This window comes from Pempheris klunzingeri, chromosome 16 (assembly GCF_042242105.1).
Source record: "Pempheris klunzingeri isolate RE-2024b chromosome 16, fPemKlu1.hap1, whole genome shotgun sequence".
Taxonomy (NCBI): domain Eukaryota; kingdom Metazoa; phylum Chordata; class Actinopteri; order Acropomatiformes; family Pempheridae; genus Pempheris; species Pempheris klunzingeri.
This window is the reverse complement of record NC_092027.1, coordinates 10,740,800-10,763,947: the sequence shown is the minus strand read 5'-3', so window position 1 is coordinate 10,763,947 and position 23,148 is coordinate 10,740,800. Positions and strand designations below refer to the sequence as shown.

The 23,148-nt window shown below is 39.2% G+C and overlaps 2 protein-coding genes across 2 annotated transcripts in view; one reads left to right on the top strand and one right to left on the bottom strand.

Moving 5' to 3' along the window:
• The window catches only part of LOC139215396 (ras/Rap GTPase-activating protein SynGAP-like), a 33,753-nt gene extending 23,475 nt beyond the window's left edge, over window positions 1-10,278 (top strand). The window contains 7 exon segments of the mRNA XM_070846349.1: window positions 75-279; window positions 1,121-1,699; window positions 4,771-5,322; window positions 5,520-5,672; window positions 6,438-6,649; window positions 8,742-8,814; window positions 10,240-10,278. Coding sequence (XP_070702450.1) covers window positions 75-279; window positions 1,121-1,699; window positions 4,771-5,322; window positions 5,520-5,672; window positions 6,438-6,649; window positions 8,742-8,814; window positions 10,240-10,278 — 1,813 coding nt within the window.
• A 7,614-nt stretch (window positions 10,279-17,892) lies between these two features.
• On the bottom strand, window positions 17,893-20,730 carry LOC139215967 (relaxin-3 receptor 1-like). The gene is made up of 2 exons (XM_070847014.1): window positions 20,640-20,730; window positions 17,893-19,471 (listed from the first exon to the last, which is right to left on the bottom strand). The coding sequence occupies exon 2, from the start codon at window positions 19,326-19,328 to the stop codon at window positions 18,117-18,119; it is 1,212 nt and encodes a 403-aa protein (XP_070703115.1). The 5' UTR covers window positions 19,329-19,471; window positions 20,640-20,730; the 3' UTR covers window positions 17,893-18,116.
• Window positions 20,731-23,148: the final 2,418 nt, after the last annotated feature.

Here is a 23,148-nt window from a genome sequence, read left to right as displayed (position 1 = left end):
TAAGTGAGATAAAAAGTGAGATGCAAAGTTAAAGCAAGAATAACAATCATCTCTTTCTGTTGCTGTACCTGCAGTTCAATAGACATCTCTCGTCTGCCATCCCCAACGACGGGAGTGTCCGCCGTCGAATCCCTCTCATCTAATCTGAACATGAGGCGTCAGGCGGAACGAGACCTTCGCTCGTCGCGGGAAGTGTTCTATGTGACCCGCCCACCACTGGCTCGATCCAGCCCCGCATACTGCACGAGCAGCTCGGACATTACTGAACCTGATCCAAAGGTACGATATAAATTTGACATATTAATGGTCAATTTTGCTTTGGCTATGTGTGTTGATGTATGTCTTAATTCTGCAGCCTTCTCTGCAGGTATGAGCACATATGTTCTTATAAAATACCATAAACATATTGCTAGCACATGCACATCAGAAAATAAAACAACATGATGTGACCCTGATATGATTGTGGCTTTACACTATAATCAACTTGTGGGGAGCACTTCAGTTTGATAGCACGTTTTGTTTCTGATTTACTTGGAGTACCCAATCAGTAATAATGAAATTTCAATGATGATTTCTTTCAAAAGTGGATAATGATTGAGCTGCAAATGATCAGATGGAATTTTGGTTGTAATGGCAGACTTTCCAAGCATCTCCATTACATTTAAAGGCTAAAAATGGCATGAAGTCAGTGTTCTCTCACTCCTGGTTGTCTTTGTGCACTAAACCAAACCAACATTTTGATTCAAATGAAGTGGCCATTAAGTAAAAAATCCAATAAGACAGGATTATTCATATAGCATATTATGTAAGACGTAAAAAGGCATTTAGACATGGTTTGAAACAACAAGGCAATAAAAAAGACATAAATGTGTGTTTAAAAAAAGATCATAGAAGACAAGCTAAAATGGAATGAAACAATATTGACAAAAGTAAAGGTTTGGTCTAGCAGAACTGTATGAATACATTCAGCTGTCTAAAGGCACAATATAACTGGCAGCTAAATGTGTTTAAATTAAATGTAACAATAAAAAAACATCTACTGCACACTTAGAAATGGAGTAAAATGTAAATGTGTGTGCATTTTCTTCGTCATGAACACTGCTTTTGTCGTTTCTCTTAGGTCCACAGTGTGAATAAAAGTGTGTCCATGATGGACCTCCAGGACTCTCGTATGAACAGCATTTCCAATCTGAATTCCGTGGGAGACATGCTCACCTCCTCTCAAGCCTCCATCGCCGGCCTGGGCCACAGCTTCGGGAACCTCTGCGGTCCTCTTCGTATGGGAGGGCATATGCCAGCGGGCTCAGCGGGCTCCGGCTTGAGGCTGAGCCAGATGGGCCACATAGGGGGGCCCACTGAATCCATCTCCCAACAGCAGCAGCAGGCAGCAGCGGCCATGCACTTCCCCCTGTCTTTCCAGAACCCGCTATTCCATCTGGCCGCTCAGAACTCCCCAGCCCAGTCTCAGCCTCATCCCCCACCTCTCCTGCTGGCCCCCGAACCCGAGAATGGCCACCACGACTACCAGCCGGCCTTTGGCAACAATGCTTTCTCCCGCAGCGAGGACTTGTCTGGCCTGCGGTCACAGAGCAGTCTGGTGCAGCCCAGCATTGTCCACTCACACAGTTACAGTGATGATTTCACCCGGCAGAATCAGAGCAATGACTACGCCTGGCACCAGCTGTCACTGCAGGTGCAGGTAGGAATCTCTCACTCATCTTCACACTATTACCAAAAGACACTTTCATGTCTGTAATAATACACTATTTTGCTTTTGAAGAACCTTTTTTTTTGCTTAAACGGTTCTTATATTTCCCAAACATATTCAATAAACCTAGGAGATCTGTGTGGTGCAACTGTACAATTTTATCTATAAGTTATAATATACTATATACTCTCATAGTATAAAAGAAACCATGACTATTAAATGACTACAGTCATTCTTCTGGATATGGGAATCTATAATTTAGGGTTTTATTAAAAGCAATGTACAATGAAGAGTAATGTTGCACCAACACCTTGCATAACTAAGTCGCCACCTTAAGTCGAAACCACAGAACATCTCTCTACCCGTTACCAAGTGTATAAGCTGTGAGAGAAATTTATCTCCATATTTAAACTGAACTGGAGCTGAATAACCAGACTGGTATTGCATTTTAAAGAGCACCACCAGGTGGACAACTTGTTAGCTTAATGTTTGCAGAGTGCTATTTATTTCAGCTGCTCATTATGCTTTGTTTGCTTGTATCTGTAGCAGTGACGTCTAACTATCTCTCTGTCCATCTGTAATGTTTAAAACAATTCAGGTCACTTTCTAAATCTCCAAAATGAACCACCTCTTGTCTGTTTATTGCATGGCGCTGGTTGCTGCCATTGTTGTTGCTTGCTTGGCTGTCAGACCTGTCACATCAGTTGCCACTTAATTGTATTGAATTATAAAGGCAGCCGTTTCTATCATTTTGTCCACCTTATTTTATATCGATATGTGGTAGACTAAATGATAGAAAAATCTCTGTGTATAATGTAACTAAAGCCTCCAAAATGATCATACAGTTGACTCTGCACCACCTTAAAACAGTCTCAACAAGAACTGAACATTTTAACTCTCATGAAAGCAGGATTTATTGTTTTGTATTAGACTGCATTAGTTTTAGCTTCAAGTGTCTTACAAACGAGCACCTGTCTGCACATCTGTAGCTTTTTGGAATACAGTGGTAATATCCTCAGCTTAAAAGGGATAGTTTGGACTATTTGAAGTGACGTTGTATTGGGTACTTAACCACAGTTAGTGTATTAAGCACAGCATGCCCTCAGCGTGGAGATGCAGGCAGAAAAGTGTGTTTCTAAACCTAAAAAAAAATGTAAAGAATTTAAAAAATATATATATTATGTGTAGGCTATATTTAGAATATTTTCACTGTAAGTTTAGCTGCTAGTCTACGCTGCCTTGATTAAGGAACTAAAAAGTTGTAAAAGTTACACACTAACATTGAAAGAAACCTGAAAGCTCTGTCCTTTTTTGGACTGACTCCATTTTTATACGTTGTGGATCTTCTGGCTTATGTCCCTCATGTTTTTCTACACAAATCACTCAAATTGATTTCAAATACAGTATCACTATCACTACTGGATCTACAAATGTTGCAGTGACGACAGTCACAGCCAACAATTTATTTTCTGTTTTCTTAAAAAGATCTGGATTAGTCTTTATCTAAGCTTGAAGCCAAATTGCGCAACATACCTAGAGCCTTGCCATTTATTCTTAGTGTGATTTTTAACACCTCGATTGAGAAACAAAAATGTCTGCATGAATTGCTGTATTCAGATTAGCCCCTGCAGCTCAATAGATCTTGCTTATACTTTTGTTTTCACTGATACTAAGGTTACAGAACAAAGCTCAGATCCCAACAAAATAGGAAATGCATGCAACATGGCCCTCTCATGAGCAGCAGAATATGCAAATCTACCAGTAATGTTAGGGCACTTTTGAGGGACGCTTGTTACGATACAGACAGCACACTGAAGCGGGATCATTGGTCTGCTCTGCTGCACCGTGTAGGGTGCTTGATATCAATCATACAATGTGTCCTTGTTTCAACAGGGCTGAAAACTACCCGTCGGTCTACAGGGCAGAAAAGAGTGCCATGACTGTCGATACTACACATCATTATATTATATATAACTTTATTCCTCTGTGCACTGCAGACCAGATCTTCTCTGCAGTACACTAGGAGATCTCCTAGATGTTGAACTGCTGAGAGTCTGTACTGGAAACCTGAGTTTGAGCGTTTTAGGTATGATTAGTATCAAACTTTGTTTCAAAACACAAGGGAACCCACACTACTTAAAAAGTTTAATTAAAGCTGTCACTTTTTTGATGGAGTTCAGAAGGATTCTTGTACTTTTGGAACAACTTTTAATGAAACATAAATCTGAAATGATTTTTTTGGCTTTATGACATGATGGTGTACTCAGGGGCTGCTGATCTGTCACACTGATAAGTTTACTATCGCATGTCTGAGTACAATTAAAGTGTTTAATGATACAGTCATGCATTTCTGAGCTATTTCTGTCCCGGCTGCGTGGGCCTTAATGGAACACACGAAACCAGCGTCCTGTTTATTAATACAGATGGTGTGTCAGGACAATGCTGTATCCGCACATCCATGCGTCAAAACTGGCTGTGTAGACATCCCAGGTCCACTGGGACAGGTCTCCTGAATGTCCCCAGAGTCAAAACAAAACATCAGCATTCAGTTTTTGTGCACAAAATCAGGAACAAACAAAAAAACAAGGCTCAAAACGTACCTGTTTGCTATTGCATCCATATTTTGCACTGTACAGAAAATAGATGGGAATTATTATTCTTATGTTTACTCCTTTTAAGTTCTACTTTTATGTTCACCTTTTTTATATCTTATCAAAGCACTCTAAATTGCCTTGGTGTTGCCTTTCATCCATCATCTCTTTCTGTCGATTCACACAAGTCGCTGGGTGTGCAGGGTTTTTTGTAATTATGATTCAGATGGCATAAGTTTTTGTTTGCAGAAAAGAGCCAATCTGATAAAAAGAAACAAAAATAATGCAGTGAATGTCGTTCTTTCATTCATCTTGGTGTCCCTGGGTCAAATCTGTCTGAGGTAGGCAGTGCCCTGCCGTCTGCTATTGCATTTTTATCCCCTGGGGGAATCAAAGTTGAATATGTTTTGTTCTGTGTTTTACATAGTAAATTTTCTTGAGAATGTCTTTTGTGTGTCTCTCCACTCTCAGGAGTCTCTCCAGCAGCAGCACCTGATGGGAGTCGCTTCTCAGACGCCCACTGGGACAGGCACCCCGGCTTCTTTGGCGACCCCACCAACTACAGTTCACCCTGTCCGCCAGACATCCATCGCCCCGCCGCAGCACCTCAAGTCACAGAGGTCCATTAACACTCCAGCCACCGCCACACCTCCAAAGGTGCGCCCGCAGAGCAGGAACCTCCTCCTCGACTCTTCTGACACAAACTACAGCGGCAGTCAGCCGAAACAGCGCCAAACTCAGCAGCAGCCGCAGCAGCATCAGCAGACGCAGCAGCAGCAGCAGCACACACAGCAGCAACAACAGGATGCACAGCTGACGGTGACAGACAGTCCAGCTCCCGGGCTCCCGTACCAGACGAGCTCCGCCAAAGAGAACCAGGTCCCGTCAGCAGCTGCAGAGGGGTCTACAGACACGCCCACAAAAAACACCAAGAAGTCACAACTGCAGCCGCCACAGCAGCATCTGCTCAAACCAGGCAATAAACAGGTCAGTCTCACCACAGTCCTTTTGATCTAAAATGGAGTTCCTAAACTGCATAGGAAAAATATTTATAACTTATCTACTCAATTTATACAGCATGCCATTACAATAACATGTCAGGCCACCTAAAGATATTTCATTTTATCTGAAAATTAATTTCAGCAAGGGTAAAATATCAAGGCATTTCTATTATGAAGACATGAATTTAAAAACATGACCGACCTGTGCTATGGTTTCAGTCGACCTTGACCACCCCGGCCCTCAATGAACGGACAGTCGCCTGGGTGTCCAACATGCCACATCTCTCTGCTGACATCGAGAGCCTGCGGCCGGACCGTGAGGGCCAGCTGAAAGAGTACTCCAAGAGCATGGATGAGTCACGACTAGAGAGGGTTAGCACTTTTTTTTTAACCTCTTTTTAAAAACTCAATTGCAGTGAAAGCAGAGATAAAAATCTAAATCAGATGAACATGAATCAGGCCAAATAATAGAAGTATTACATGATAGTATAAAGTTCAGTTCAGTTTTTTTCAGAAGGGGTGCGTGTTGATTTCAAACAGACCACACCAACATCAGTTAGTCTGATGCACATGAACTTCCAGTGCAGTTTACTGATCCAGTGTCCCATGGCCTCTATTGACTCAGTTTTCTGTTTGTCTCTTACCTCTGACCTGGAACTGAAGACTCTTGCTCATTGGAGCCCAACTTCATTATTTAGCCTGAAAACACATGTATTTTCACAGAGCTGCTTAAATTACCACATGAATGAGTAGCCAATCACATGATAGCTAATGTCACTTTGGACAGTGCATCGCAAATTCTTTACAAGCCTTTTACTACAATTCATATAAAACTATGTATCAGTTGAGTTTTGCCAGAATCATACGTGCAGTGCATTGTGGTAGCTGTTGTGCATTTGCTATGATGAACAACTCCCACACTTGCCTTTAATAAAAACATATCTGCACTGATGCTTATTTCATAGCATTGAAATTTGGACACATTTGAACCAAACTTCCACGCCGGCTTTGTCTGCACATTTAAACCACTTGCTGCTCAGCATAAAGAGAACTCTGCTAAAGTGCCGAGTCAGTCATTCAGGGATATTTCTGAGCACCAGTTACAACACAGGTGAATGGAATTTCCTTTGATTTCAGGTAAAAGAGTACGAGGAAGAGATACATTCTTTGAAGGAGCGGCTGAAGATGTCTCATCGCAAACTTGAAGAATACGAGCAGAGACTTGTGTCGCAGGAACAGCAGACAAGCAAGATCCTGCAGCAGTATCAGAACCGCCTGGAAGACAGTGAGCGCCGGCTAAAGCAGCAGCAACTGGAGAAGGATTCTCAAATCAAAGGCATCATCAACAGGTGATTAATGTTCTGGTTGAACTACAGCTGGCAGAAATGAGGCTCTGTCTGTTATTGCTTGGCTTTCCCTATTAGACCAATTTGTCACACACAAGTGATACCAAGTTAATAGATAATAATCATAAAATAGGCTCTTCAGTAAAGCTTTCATGATATTTTTACACTGTATGCCCTATATGATGATTATATCCAGCTCTATAGTGAAGTGTGATGAAACAGAAATGGTGCATTTACCGTGGAGACAGTCTGCTTCTACTCACATTTCTGTGACCTGGTCAGGCAGTGACAGTTCATCCTGGAACAACTGACGCCGTTGAAAGTATAGCAAGTTATGGATTTCTCATAGAAGCAAATATTTGAGTGCCACAACAAAGCAATTCATAAAAGTAACTGAGCTCGACTACAGGGAGCATTCATGCAAAGTGTGGGTGGTTAAGAGTGGTGAACGACTTTACAAATGTTTTCTAAATGTTTTTGGTCTGCCTGAAGAAGAGATGTCAAATGTTCACTAAACTTTAAGGCCTTCACAAAATATGATCAACAAAATATGATTATGTAAAATTTTAAGTTTTCCAGTGCATTACGTCATCTATATCCACTAAAAAAATAGTTCAACATTTTGGGCAATATGCTTATTTGCTTTCTTGCTGATAGTTAAATGAGGGTATAGATACCAATCTAACACTCCTAATTACATCATCCAGTGGCGCTCTCTTGTTCTGCCGTGATTTTAGGGATAGGTCTCGTTTATTTATTATTTGAGTTATAATGATAAAAAGATCAGTTAGTTTAAAGTTTATGGGACTATTGTCTTGTTGTTTTTACCAGCCCAGCAAGAGCAAGAGCTCGATCCAGGGCGCTGAGATGAATCCAGGTCTCTGTAAAGATGTGGGCACACACAGACTCTGACTTGTCATTGCTTTGGCAGCCTGATTTCCATTTCATCCACTCGACCTTCCCACAAACATTAGGACATAAGCTAGGAGCAGCCTTAGGTACAAGATAGGTTAGCTTAGCTCTTATCCTAGCTCTCTCTCCTCTCCAAGATGTCTTTGGCAGCGATCGACTCAATGTCTGGTAAAAGCAACAATGTAGTTTGAGCAGCTACACTGCTGCATCTGACTGCAGCAGCAGCAGCAGTGGTGGGAGGGGCAGCATTAGAAGAGTGCTCAGATAGTTCACAGTGAATATTGATGGTATTTTTGCTTGAAATGCACATCCTCAAATGATATTATGGCACCTGACTCAAGAATGAACACCACTAATTGTTCATTTCAATGCACCCGACTCCTAAGATAACAGTAGTGGATGAAAACATACATTAATTCACATTTTCTTTTGCCCTACATTTAGATGGAAACATGTCTATTGTGCCCATGTGAGTAGAGCACAAAATAGGAACAAACAAGGCACCTACTCAGCACCAACAGTGGATAAAAACTCCAGAAGTTACCTTTATCACTTAAGAGTGATATCGATCTTCTCATCCATCTCTCAGAAAGAAAGCAAACAAGTGTATTTCCAAAACTATTCCTTTAAATGCAGCTCATTTAAATTTCACAACTAATACGGAAAATCGTACCCATTAGGCTCAAACTCACTATGAAACACTCCTTGAGGTTAAGTCTTAAACTCACATGGATTGGTGCTCTTTTATTTCAGTAACTTGATTATAAGGACAGAAGAAACCGGGCCACACTAATTCTGACTGTAGTCGCCTGCACCTGAAGAAAATGTGCACCGGAACAAAATGAATGATGGAATGAATGAAATGCGTAGTGCATCACATTGAGTTTATTTCTAAAAGACTGCAGTAATAAGAATTCACATCTCATCTCATTTGGTAGAAAGCCTCCTTCCGTTAAATTAAACATTTCCTTTGAATACACTCATTTAACAAGTTTGGTTTTCGAACAGTTGAATTTAAACTGCCCAAATTGTTCTGACGGCAGCTCAGATTCAACTCCAGAAACATGTCAAGACCTTAATATCATCATATGGCCACATAATCTTACCGTAAATTCGAAGAACGCCGGCTTCATAATTCTACTTTTGTCAACCGGTATGTTTGTTTCTATTTCCCTGTTGTCAGACTCATGGCTGTGGAAGATGAGCTGAGAGGGGGTGCCATTCCTGATATTAAGCCTCGAATCCACACAGACCAGGTTTGTGCCTGTGTCTGCGTCTTTTATCATCCCTATTTGCTAAACCAGTCATGTCCTCAAACAGTTTGCATCATTCTTGCATCACCAGAGCATTTGCCAAAACCAGTGCAGAGGAAAAGTTTGCAGCTTTCATACACTTCACCTACTCCCATCTTTCAAAAGTGCATTTATGTCACATCTAAAATAGCATTTCACCATTTACTGCACACGGCTGAAGGGACAATGAAAACAGTCCTGAAAAAAAATCAAGAGCTGGATGGAGCTTAAACGTATGTGCAGAGGTTAATCTGGTTTGTCTCTGTGAAGGAATAGCAAGTCTTTGACACTGAAATGGAATATTATTTACCACATAAAGATTGTCATTACACCACAAGATGCATTCATTATTAGATAACCTTGACTGTGACTCACCAGCAGCGTCACATTAATTCTTTAGGGCTCAGCTTCGTGAATGCACCATGTGGGCTGGATTGTGACGCAGGTGAAGAGGCTGTGCGTATGTGTATGTGTGTGTGTGTGTGTGTGTGTGTGTCTATGTGTCTGTGTGTACGCTGCAATAACTCAGGAGAAACATTTGCTATTCTTGACATACCTTCTTTCAGCTCTCAAATAGGCAAAATTGCGTCTTAAAACTCTCGCCATATATAGAAATCTTTCTCCCAGCCTGCTTTGAGTTTTTACACCGGGCTTCTTAAACAAATACGAGCGCGTGATGAGAATAGGCATCCAATCCTGCTTTGTCATCATGTGTCACTGCACTATAAACTGTGCCGAAGAATGTGGTTTGCAAGCCATCCTTTTAGGCTCAAATTACAGTCACAGCTATCAAAGAGCTCTCATGATATTGAATGCTTCAGTTATCCATTATAGTCCAAGTAAGTGTTGAGAAATGCAGATTGGGTGAGTCTTGGTAATTCCGATGTGCGAGTATGAACAGTTCTTTCCCAAAGACAAAAAACAGAATTCAAATTTAAAGGAGTAGTTCAGTATTTTTGGAAATACGTCTATTCACTTTCTATTTGCTTAGCTTAGCACAAAGACTGGAAATAGCAGAAAAACAGCACAACTGTAGTGTGAAACGACAATTTATTTTTTTTATATTATCTTTGTCTTATTTTGGTTTTTCTGTATGGATTTAGCAAATGAGATATAACAAGTTAAATGCTAACAAAACGATAGTTTTGTTATCTTTGGCGAGCTGTTTCCCCTTTTTTTAGTCTTTCTGCCAAGCTAAGCTAACTGACTGATGGCACCAGCAGCATGTTTACCGTCCAGACAAGGCAGAGGTGCTTTGGAGAGTGATCTTCTCTTTCTCAGAAAGAAAGTAAATAAACATATTTTTCAAAAGGACTAACTGTTCCAGCAAACTTGTGCTCTCATTAAGCTGTAAATGGAGATAAGTTCACCTGTTTTCTCTCCCTTTAGTCTTTCAGCCACGGCTATGGTGGCCACCCGGGATCCTGACTGTCAATTCCCAAGTGACCAGAGGTTATGATGGTCACTCGAGTGTAAGAAGACCGATCAGCTCCAGATCCTCCTACAAACGCCCATGAAGAGAAGCTCTGCAGTGGATCCAGCAGGACCACTGGAGGCTTCATCTCCCAACGTTCTTAAAAAACTTTGCACATATTCAAACTTTGCCTGTACCAGAACTTGACAATCAGTTTAGTGTGAGGACCAATGTGTGCAGACAATCTTCTGCACGTTTTGACTGAAATATAAGCCAATGCCACACAAATGGCAATACTGAACCTGACAAGTTTTATTTAATTGGAAGAAGTGTGGAAATATGTGTCAAACACAGGGGATGAAGATGGATTCATGATTTCCCCCACTGCAAGCAGCACGCTCGCTTCTCACTTAAGTGGCTGCAGAAAAACATAGAAAAGGCTTTTACAAGCACAATATCCCCTCATGGTGACACCAGTGACAAACAACAAGCATGTTGTTAAATAATTTGCCATCTCTGATTCTCGGTGCAGGGCCCAAGCAAAGACCTATATTGCTATTTGATTTTGATTAAATCCCGTAGTAACATATTCTCACTGCAAAGGCATTTTCACTTAAAAAGGCAGTTATTATGATTTTTGCATCTTTTATAGTACAGTCATCCCATCTGAATAGATGCCAAACTACTCCTACAATCAACTAATTGCTTAAAATACAATCTACATGTACCTTCGGCACACAGTGTAAAGCCAGTTTCTTGACTTTAAGTGTATAGAAGTATTTCTTAAAGCTACTAAATCTTTTTAATAATGGAAATACTTAAAATAAAATACAAAAATAATCTGAGATTATAATGTGTTTTGTTCACTTTGTAATAATATTAATCATAATAAAAATATGTGACATTTCAAAACAGTGATACAAAGTGCTTCATAATATATACATAAAGATCTAACATGAAATTTAAAGGGGTATTCCACCAATTTTTCACAGCACAGGAGTACTTCTGAAAACAGTTTTATAATATCTTCTGTGGCTCTGGAGGAGCTTTGTCAAGTCTGAGAAAACAATATCTCAGTTTGAGCTTTATGACAAATTTATAACACAAAGTCAGCATTACAAACTGGGGGTGTGGAGTTTGACCGAGAATGTCAGATGCATTATGGGAATTATAGCACTTTGGAGCTTGACTCAATCTAGGGACTAAGGCCCCATTTACACTTGGTGATCTGCATCTGGATAACAACATCTGATCTATGGGCCTTTGCATTCAGCGTTTTTTTTTTTACTCCGCCCTGGGTCTGTAAATGGGAAACAAATAAATGGGCTTGGACTGACCCACACAACACTATTCTACTATAGCCCAGTAGTGGGAGCAAGACGGACAGTGAATCTGGCAGATGGTAACTAGCTAAATATCAACAATTTCTCCATAGAATCGCTGATGTGATTTTTTTTTTTCTCCAGATCTCAATATGCAAGTTAGTTAGCAGGGCTAGCAGACAAACAAACATGGCGTATCCCATGCCAAAGGAAGCAATGCCATGGACAGGTGTCATTCATTTCCAAATGCTTTGCAAAACAAGACTTTGTAGCCACTGACGCTAGATTTTGGCTGGCAGTTTAAGCTACCAAGAATTATCAGTTTGGTGACGTATCAACAGGTGAATGTTTGTCTTAAGAATATAGTCACACTGTATGGATGTGATTCACTCCAGATTCAGATCCAATCACAATGACCCCCCACAGATGTGGTCTGGCTGAACTGATCACATTCTGATTGGAGGATAGGACATAGAAATACAGATTTCATGCTAATTCCAGGTGTAAATGAGGTCTGGCTGTCTCCCCCTACCCCCATTAGGGAAAACAAACAATAACTATCCAACATTGTCTTTAAGAAAGATAATGCTACCAGACATTTCTGACAGATTCCACTGACAGCTGCGTTTCTGATAGCGACAGCAGGGCTCATCTTTAGCCTACAGTTTCTAATGAATGCTTTTCTCATGGACAGTTACAGCTGAGCTCTGGTATGAAGCCAGTCTACAGTAACCTAGCCTCAGAGGTGATTAACCAACCTGGAAAATCTAAAACGAATGGTCTGCCATTTTCATTATTTTCATTATTTTCACGTTTTGTTGTACAGCACTTTGTAACACTGGTTTGAAAAGTGCTGTATGAAGACATTTTAATAACTATGATTATAAACATTATGTGCAACTGGAAACAAACCATATTATAGCAAGTAGTGAATTACTCATCTGTTGTGTTTAATGTTTCTGAAGCATAGATGTGCAACAGTTCTGCATGTGCTTTTTAAATGCGAGGACGAGTAAGTCAATTTGTTGTCAGATATTATTCTACTGTACAAAAAAAAAAAACTTTGACATGGCTTTCTCATTGAAAAGCATCTTTTTTTAATCCAACCTGCTGACTCTTCCGTTTTTTTTTCAGAAGAGGGTGGCATTCAGCCTTTTGCATTATACAACATGGATGTACTGAGAGAAATGAACAGACATACTAACAGAAAGAGGAGAGACAGTGAAAACAACAGATCAATAAAGAGTTTCAAAGCAGGGATATGTAGTATATGTGCATAGGATTTGACTGCCTTACAGTCTGTGCCACAGGGCCCAAAAATATCAATGCCAATACAAAAAAACTTGTAAACTTTGTATATTAAATGTTCTTTTTTTGTAGTCAGGTGATGAATTAATAAGCAGTGTGTTGGTTAACTCTGTATGTTAGTCAGAATCATTTATATTACAGATTTCATGGTTGATATAATTTATCTTAACCTCTTGCCTTTAAAAAGACATTTTCTTTCAAGATAAATATCAATGAATACAAAGTTATATGTTTATGTTACCAGAAATGTATAAAATAGCTTAATGTATATCTATTCTTATATGTAAAATGTATTCAAATCAAGGGTAGGCCTTCAGGCATGTTGAACTTGTGGTAAAAACAGATTCTTATATTATTAACTCTTAATGCTGCAATCCAGAAACTACAGTGCTATGGTGTGACTGCGTTCATGGGATGAGAGCTGAATAATTTCCCAGCATAGCACACTTCTCCTCTGTGGAACAGCAAGACAAACTCTTAAAATATCTCGCCTATGTTTGTGAAACCAAAATAGCAGTGGTGCTTTCAACAATACTGGATTGCAGTTTTAAGTAATCTTCTTTTGGAATATGCGTTTATTTATTTGGCCTGCATTGCAATACAGTATTTTGAAATGTTATACTGCACTTCTGTTTTCATTTTATGAGAAGCTGCAATCCATACTCTGAAAATATTTATAAAGACATGAAAATATATGATATGCCCATGTATTCTTGAAACTTTCTCTGTATTAGCTGCAGTGGTACAGTGTGCTACCTCTGGAATCATCTCCCTTCTCTGTTGGAATTAAGGATCCTTCATATTCTGCTTTAAACCACAACCTGAGAGATACTTTAATCCGTGTGGCTGGACAACCTCTACTTATTTAAGACACCGTGCCAACAAAAAGTTAGACATTTCTTTCTACCCAAATGCAAAGCTTATTTTTAGTTGATTTTTCATTGCTATTTTAGGATTTCCTATGTGTAACTTTTGCCATCGCAGGAACATTTCTGAATTTTGTCCTGTAACTATCGTATTTAAGTGCCGTTACCATTATTCATTCGCACAAATCTCCTTTTAATCACAGGGTGAGATTGATTGTGTTCTAGGCATCCGTCAGACTCTCAGGTGTTACAGGGAACACACATATTTCCAACAAGAACTTTTGATACCTTCAATGCCAAATACGCAAAAATACTGACATGTGAGCATTAAAACTAAAAACAACTTTTAAAAAAAAGCACATGAAATGAGAGGCCTGTGCTGAGGCATCTACTGTGCTTTTATTTTTGGATGTTCCCTGGCCCTCATCTCATCCGTATAAATAGTTTAATTTACACCTCCACTTGTATCATTTGTTACATGAAGAGGGAACAAGAGTCGAGTTTCTTGGTCCAAATGAAAAACGTGACAAATGCTCCAGTGTAATAAAACTTGGTGAGGAATATTATTGAAGTCACTGCTGGAGGAGCGCTTTGTGTTTACAGAATCACCACATGTTAGAGGATGTGTGAACCTTTGCTGACCCAAGGGAGAATAACTGCTGCTGTGCTACAGCTGAAGCAGGCCCTGATAAATGAAATGAGATACCTTGTATATTTTGAATAAGGGTATTTAACATCTATCAACATATTTATGTTTATTAAATGGATGTATGGCCTTTTGGAATGAAACAAAGTATTTTTCTCGGCAGCTATTATTCTGCACAATTGATCTACTGTGTCACAAATATATAGTTGGTGAGATTTCTGACTTGAATTGGGCCTACTGGATGTAATACCTTAATTTACTTGACATTTCTTTTGAAATAAGCCATGCCCCATGGATAAGCCATACCCTCCAGTCCCCTGATGTTGTATGGTGGATGTTTAATGTTGGTAGTTTTATTTATAATGGTAGTTATTGTAGGTATGATTGCGCTTGTAATTATTATTATTAGTGTAAGTATACTTGATTGATATGATTTGTTTTGTTTGAACAAAGGGAATGTATTGATTTTTCAGGTGATTTTTCCGAGTGATTTAAATAAACTAATAAATCCCTAATTGAGGATCTTTTATTTTAAGTAAAAAGTTAGCTACATCTTTAAAATGTGTTTGCAAGAATAGTTAAGTTACTTTCGTTTTATGTTTCACTGGCTTTCCATCACATTCTGAGACGACTGGACGTTAAGTAACATCTGAATAAAATGCTCTTTGGATTGAATATTTTTCTAAATACCCACATATGAGGTATTTATATTATTTGTGATAAATTCTCATCCAGTCTTTTAGGTCCTTAATAGAAACAGTGTCTCAGCCTGTCAATCATGGTGGAGGAGGTGTCAAGTGCAAGTCTTGCTAACACATTCACCACATCAAATTCCAATGCCAGATGTTGTGTTTTCAGCTTGTTCTGCTTCCCCAAAATGGCAAAAAGAAAAAAGCAATTAATGTAACATTGACCTGTAATACATTGACAGCTCTATTTTTATGTGCAAAATTACTGTTTCAGCTTAATATTCAACACAATCCTCTCTGCAAACCAAGCTCATCCAGCTCGAGGTGGGCCTCGCCTCAGGCCCAATCTGTCACATGTCTATCTACATGTTTCCTGCTGCTCAGTCCCCTGATTTCAACACTCTCAACATGATTATTGACTTCTGCAAGCCTCCACGGCTCTTTCTTCTACAAATAATCAAGAGATGATACAATCCTGCCCCTCCTCTTCCTCTCATGTCACTCATCACAACCTGGTGTAGGATGCTCTCATGCCATTTGAAGGGCTGAGGGCGTAGTAGGATGTCAGCTGCTCTCCATCAGAAACCTACATGATGCCAGAGGACTGCAGACAACCACCTGCCTGACACACTGCCCTCTGCAGGCATCACTTTCACAGCCTCTCAGTCACCGTCACACTCCTCTGGCGAGACCACTCCGGACCCAGAGGCATCTTCTTACTCAGCTTACCCCCCCAGTGTTGGCAGCGGGTCGCTCAGCTCAGCTTCCAGCCTCTGAGCTTAACTGCTGGAGGCCGATTTAGGGACCGTCAATAAATTACTGTTCAATTGACACAAAAACAATGTTTTCTCAATACCTTCATGCTGACTTAGAAATACTAGTGAAAATTATCATTAAAGATTTTACTAAATTGATTTTATGTTGCAGACTTATTTTGATTGCTAATGTGTGATTCATTTTATATAAATGAATTATTAAAAAAAAAACTTTGGCATTTCTTTTCAATAACCTATGTAATGTGACCCACTGACTCCAAATTAAATTAATACCATAAATTATTATTACACAGGCCACATTGGAAACACCTCTTTAAGTTGTCTGTATTTTGGATTTTAGTGCTGCTTCTATGTCATATTAATATTTTTACAGACTAGCCACTATAAAGAGGTGTGTTCTCTGTGGCCTGTGTAGTCATACATTTTGATATTGAAAAAAAGAATTTCCTATACAAATATTTATATGCAATACAAAAAGCAACCCAACATAAAGACGTGTGTCTTTTTTGTCCAGTGTAGTGATATATTTTGGTATTGATTTGGAGTCACTGCATTGCATAATACATAGGGGGGAAAAAAATCATTAATTCTCAATGAAAATATTAAAAAAATGAAGAAGCACTGAAAAGCAACATGAAGAAGTATGTCCTCTGTGGCCTGTGTAGTAATAATTTCTGGTACATGTAACTAAAAAATTTTCTATAAAAATAATAAAAAAGTAGAAGCAGCACTAAAACCAAACGAATAGATGAATGGTTGGTACTGACTCACATTAGATGGAAGCTATTGAACAAAATGCCATTATTCTTTCTTTTATTGTATTTGTGAATACAAAATAAAATAAATAAATAAATGAATCTACACATTACCAATCAAATTAAGGGTGTTGCATGGATTCAATTTAGTATAATTTTTTTTAGTTTTACATTAGTTAAACAGTAATTTATTGATGGTCCCTGAGTCAGCCAGCAGTTAACCCCCTGGTCCTAACTTCACTGTGGTTTTGACTTATAATGTATTTGTGCTTAGTCAGGATTCAGGATTCCTCCAATGCTGAAGACTGAAAGTTGCTAATTTTGTTACCCAAATTCAAGTTTTTGGAAATGCCTTCAGTGAGTAGACAGCTTACTGAATGATTAAGATATAAATTGTGGTTTTTAAACTGTACTAAATCTGTATGACTATAAAAGTAAGATTCGAGCAATCAAATCCGGTAATCTGGTGCATTGGATTTCTAGCAGAAAGATCTGAAGGATGCAAAATGTGTGTGCGCTCTGTTTGAGCCGCATTCAGCTGAACAACACCACCATCTTGTGGTGCTTTTAGATCACAGAAGGAAGAGTTTGCAGCACTCTGCAGTCAAACTTTGCAGTCTTGACCATTTCTTCTGTTGCAATAAAACTGATACAATATTTAAGGATCTTTATGTTTTAAAGGACTGAATAGGAAGGTAGACATAAGTTCTTTAAATCTGAGTCATGAGTTTCCTCCTTTGTTGTACTACTTCTGTGTTGGTGCTCTATTTTTCTTTAGTCTTAAACATCTGAAATCACAGTTGCTCTTGAAGCTACAACATATAATCTGATGTATTGAGTTTTGATTGAGGCTGTTTGTCTTTAAGTAATTAAAGATGTCCAATACTACTGACATAATATAATTTGATGCCTTATTTCTGTAAACAGTGTGCAGTATTGCATGTTTACTACGTATTTATATGGTGCAAAGTTGTAAAGGGACTGTTTGACATGCAAAAACACAGCGAGGAGCAAAAAATGCAGCTTAGGAATAATTTTATTTATTGATTTCTTACTTCAAACAAAGGACAAAAATATGCTCACACCCAAACAAGACAACCACAATCCAGACCAACATTGCAGCAATATGAATTATCCCTAAGAGCAGTAGTAAACATTTGTACATACGTTTCATACAACAGTAGACTATTGTATAGTATTTCAAGTTGTAATACAACAATGGGAAGAAGAAAAAAAAAATAGGAGGGATGTGTTTTGAAACTTTTCTTTCACTGAATAAGACTCACGTTGTGCAGTCCATTCAGACAGACACAAGTGAAAAATACAAGACCCACAAAAGTGTATGTGTCACAGCACATCTGAAATACACTGTACATCCTCACAGGAAACACAATCACGATCAAATCCATGAAAACAAAACACAACTGTTTATTAACTGTTAGATAAAACTTCAGTATGGGTGTAAAGAATTCCATCATTGTGTTGTGGCCTCACAGGGTGGACACCACTGTTGGCAGTGTGGACAGAGGCGTGTACCTCCTTGTGTCAGTCTGGGTTGTCTGGCTGTACATGCTATGGAGTGGAATGGCCAGCTGCCCAGCTGGGCCTGACCCCTCCTGAGAATTAATGCCATAGGGCATCTTGGACATAATGGCCAGGCTCAACTTGAAGAGCACATTGTGCAGAGCTATGCGGTATTCTTTTCTCACCAGGCAATAGATGACAGGGTTGAAGCAGCTGCTGGTGAAAGCCAAGCAGTTGGCCAGAGGGAAGAAGTATGTTTGAGCCAAGTAGAATGAAGGGCTGATATCAACAATGTCAAGTTGGATCAAGACCCCCCAAAGTGTTAGGATATTGTACGGGAACCAGCAGGCGCAGAATGAAAGCACCACCACTGCCACAGACTTTGAAATGCCGGCATTTCGCCGAGTGCTGCTGCCCTTCAGTTTGTGGCGACAGAGGAAGCGCAGCAGAAGCAGGTAGGACAGGATGATGGTGGCGTAAGGCAGCAGGAATCCCAGCACCACTCGCAGGAGCTGGTTTATTCCCAGCCAGGCTGTGCCATCTGGGAAACGGAGCAGGCATGCTGTGTCATTGCCGCTGCCCACACGGCTCAGGTCCGCAAACATGGCTCGGGGGGCAGCTGCTATGAGCGCTCCAGCCCAGATAAAAACTGTGGCCACAGGAGAAGTGCAAGATCTACTGCACAGGGAGGCACTGGGTTTGAGAGCAGTGGCCACATAGCAGTACCGCATCAGGCTCATGGCTGTCAGGAAAAAACAGCTTGCAAAGACATTGAGCCCCGTGAGTAAGGACACGGCCTTGCATGTGGCCGAGCCAAAAGGCCAGCTGTAGTCCAGAGCAATGTCTATGGCCCAAAACGGCAAGGCCAGGGAGAACAGCAAGTGAGCCAAGGCTAAGTTGAACACAAAGAAATTGATGGTGCCTGTGGTGATGGTGTGAGTAGAATACAGCAGGAACATCACTAACAAGTTCCCCAACACTCCTGCAGTGGCCACAACAAAGTACACCACAGAGATGAGTATTCGGAGCCAGGGGGACCCATCATCCAGAACCTCCAGCCCGCTGTCGATGCTCCTGTTGTGGAAAATTAGGTGGGAGCTGTTACAAAGTGGGCCCATAGTGCATCCACTCAGGATACTGTTGAAGAGCTCAAGTCTCTTGGAGACAGTGTTTGACATGCTGTGACCCTGAAGGCAATCCTGTTGACGGTTAAAGTTGTCCAGCTATTATCTGAGATGTTTCCGCTTGTTCTCCTTGTGTCAATAGTGAAGTAAAAATGTAAGTTCTGGCTGTCTGTTTATTAGCTGACAGTCATCTATCCCTGCAAGGAAAGAGGAAATGATTATTACATAATAGGCGCTGCAGTTTGAGTAAATAAGTACATTAGCCTTGTCAGATAAACAAATTACACTAAAGTGTTACCCACAGAGGTAGATAATCCAATTTACATCTGAAAGAATCAAACTTCTCAGGGAGAAAACATGAATAAAAAGATGAAGCGTGTAAACTAAATTCACCCTTTGAAATGGAAAACGCTGTCAAAAAGTCCTCCAGAGTCATTATCGTGAAGTAATATGTACATTATATAATCCACAACTACATAATCTATTAGAATCTTTTGTTAATTGTTAAACACAATTAAATGTGACCAAGTATTCAAAGTATTAATAACGTCAATAGAAACAATAGAAACGTTTATCAGTCAACAGACTGAGCATTTTTCTTTTCTTCTTTTGAAAATTGGAGTTTTAGATGAAATGTGAAACAACTAAATTCCTTTATACAGTTTATATGATTAGCGTCTGAAAAAACATTTTGACCGCAAGGATAATGTCCGTCTACAGCTTTTTGTTCACGCCTCACTCACAAGTTTTGCAAGAAATATTCAATTTAGCCCATTTCTTTTATTTCTTGGAAGTCATAAGTCTGTCTTTTGGCAATTTTCAAATCCAATATTGACCAATAATTTAACTGCTTAACTACATCAACACTGGAGTTGCTGTATTTGTGAGCAAAAGGGGAGCAAATTGAAAGGTTACAGGGTAGAAACTGGATTTGAAATTTGTTTATGATTAATGAATTGTTTGATTAATTCACACATACTGCATTTATGAGGTTATATTTCTTAATCAAATATGTGTATAAATCATCTGTAGACAACCTGATCTTAAGCTGTTCATTCTGTAGCTCAGGGATATATTTTATTTCTTTAATAGCATTAATAATTCAAGTTTCCATTCATTTCTAAACAATGTAATAAACAATCAAACCCTAAACTCTTAAAATGTTTCTTTAAAGTTACAGAGATCTACCAGACTGCTTATCAACAATAGATCTATTTTAGAGTAACTACTGCCAGATATAAAACAGTAAAATAAATGTACTCTGTATCTACCTGTTTAAGCTCTTTTATTGGGCTGTTGATTCATTTTTCTCTCTTTCAAATTTCTAGACATTCATTCACAGCTCTATGTAGAAGAAAATCTCACCTGAGTCTCATAGAGGAGGTCGATTTTCTGTTTAACAGTTTTCCTGTAGCCACCAGCTCCGCTGCAAAACGTGGAATTATCTCAAAGGCGGGCAACAACAACAATGTGGATGTCCCCCACCCTGAATTCATGCTCCACCCAATCATTCAGGCTGGAAATCACTTGCTATGGCCTGATTGAAGCAGAGGAAGTAAATGTGTTCATGATGGAATAGTTTTGTCAAAAAAAATTCCCAAAAGAGAAATTGTGAAAAAGTGTTTTCGTTTCATTCATTTTTTTGTGAAGATAAAAATACACTTGATGTTTTATATCTTGACTCCTGAGCTCCGAAGAGATCTTTCTTTCTTTCTCTCTCTGTCTCTTTCTTCACTCACGTCATCCAATTTAAACCCAGTCTGACAAAATTAGCCTTTGTAAACATTGGTTGTCATACCTAATTTAAACTGCATTTAAACACATCTTCTCGAAGATAATCGACACGTTGTGAATATTCTCCAAAAGTTCAATCAGCACAATTGCCTACCACTGTATACTTTGATACAGATCCAGATTCACAAATTCATTTAAAAAGACACTTTCTATTATTAAAAGAGTAAAAAGGAGAAGATTGTGCAGTCAGGCAAAAGTATGTGCTCCTCATGCGCTGATCTTCCTTTTTTATTGCTTTCTGTTACCTGCTGTTTTATAGAGCTGAATATTTACTTTTACTGTTTTGTTCTGTGATTTCTTTAAAGAGGAATTGGCATTTTTGTTTAGATTAATACATCTGCTGCCATTCTCTATTTTTTCTTCTATTTAAAAAAAATAATAAAAATCATACATTTCCTATAGCATCCTATTTCAACCAAACCTGATTATTAAAAAGGTGAGACTACATGTTCAGCATTTACACTTTTGTTGCCTCTGCATTGATTTAATTGAGCACATAAAACTAGTCTATCCCAAGAGTTTTTGCACACATACATATTGATGGTGTGTTCAAGGCACTTGGACCTTAACAGGTGAAAAAATGACAACAAAAATTGCAGCAAAGCCACTTTGTTTGTTTTTTTCTATTTATATCTGGAGCAGTGCCGAAAGATTCGATTGAGCAGCAGAGATGACTCTTCATTATAAATCGTTGATAGTGGAAAGAACATCAGCAGTGAATGACTAAATGAGATTAGCAGGCAATAGGCGGAAGAGTGGGGAAGTTGATTAATGCTGCTCTGTCTGAACTGAGCCATCTTCAAACACTAGCTGAACAAAACATGCAATGCCCCCTGAGTGTTACCACGGCCAGCAACGAGCTTCAGACACAACAAGCTAATTTCAACAAGAATGTTTTCCTCAGTGGCACAGTTTTATTTCCATCATGCTATAATAGAGAACGGATCCTGCACACTGCCTGAAGAATTAGAATTGGCATTTTATTCATAAATAATTTAGACCAGCATATTCTTACTATTTCAAGCACTACAGAACAACCATCTGACATCATAGGCGTATTTGCAGAGTTAGATGAGATTAATGCCCCTCTCATATCTGTACGGTAAATATAAAGCTACAGCCAGTAGCTAATTAGCTTAGCTTAGTTTAGCTTAGCACAATAACTGAGGAAACAGGGAAACAGCCTGGCTCTGTCCAAAGATAATAAATATGTCTACCAGCACCTCTAAAGCTCACTTATTAACATGTTTTATGTTAATTATCACATCCCAAACACCAAAGTGCTAAAGTAACAGCTTTGAGGTGGGGTTATTTTCTGGACTGTATTTTGAGCTTTAGACGTGCTTGGTTGGTGGATTTTTGTAACCTTTGGGCCGAGTTTCACTCACAGTGGTGCTTTGACCTACAGTAAATGTCAAGATCAGCGTGGTAAGGAGATATGTTTACCATCTTATTAGCCAACATTTGCTAATTAGCACTAAATATGGACTACAGCCGAGGATGATGGGAATGACCTTAGTTTTGCAGGTATTTGGTTATAAACCAAAGTATTGAGAAAATTGACATTATGACTTGGTGATGGAGCTTGGTAGAGGAGAGGTACGGCATCATCCGAGTGATCCCGATCCATCTTGAGGGGAATATGAATGACAATACATCAGATAACAGTCAACAGATGAGAGCTACAACCAAAAATGGTGGCGCTAGAGGGAAAGATCACCGTGTTGATGGGATTCACCCAGTGGGCAACGTGAACGTCTGCACAAAGTTACGTTTAGATCCATCCGATAGTTGTTGGGGACTTAAGCGATGGACCATCTGACCAACACTGACATCCATAGAGGCTGAAAATGACTCATCCTCACTACTCTCTAAAGCCTGTTAAGTTCTGAAATCAATTTTGCTTGGAAAAACAATTACACAAGTTCAGGAATAACCATCATCACCACACATTTTTCCAACAAAACCAACATAATGATTTCTTCTCTGTTTGATATGTATATTGTTGCTGTTGTTTTGCGTAATATTCTGGTACTTGAAGATTTCTCAGTGAATTTTACTGTAAGGCAATATAATTATA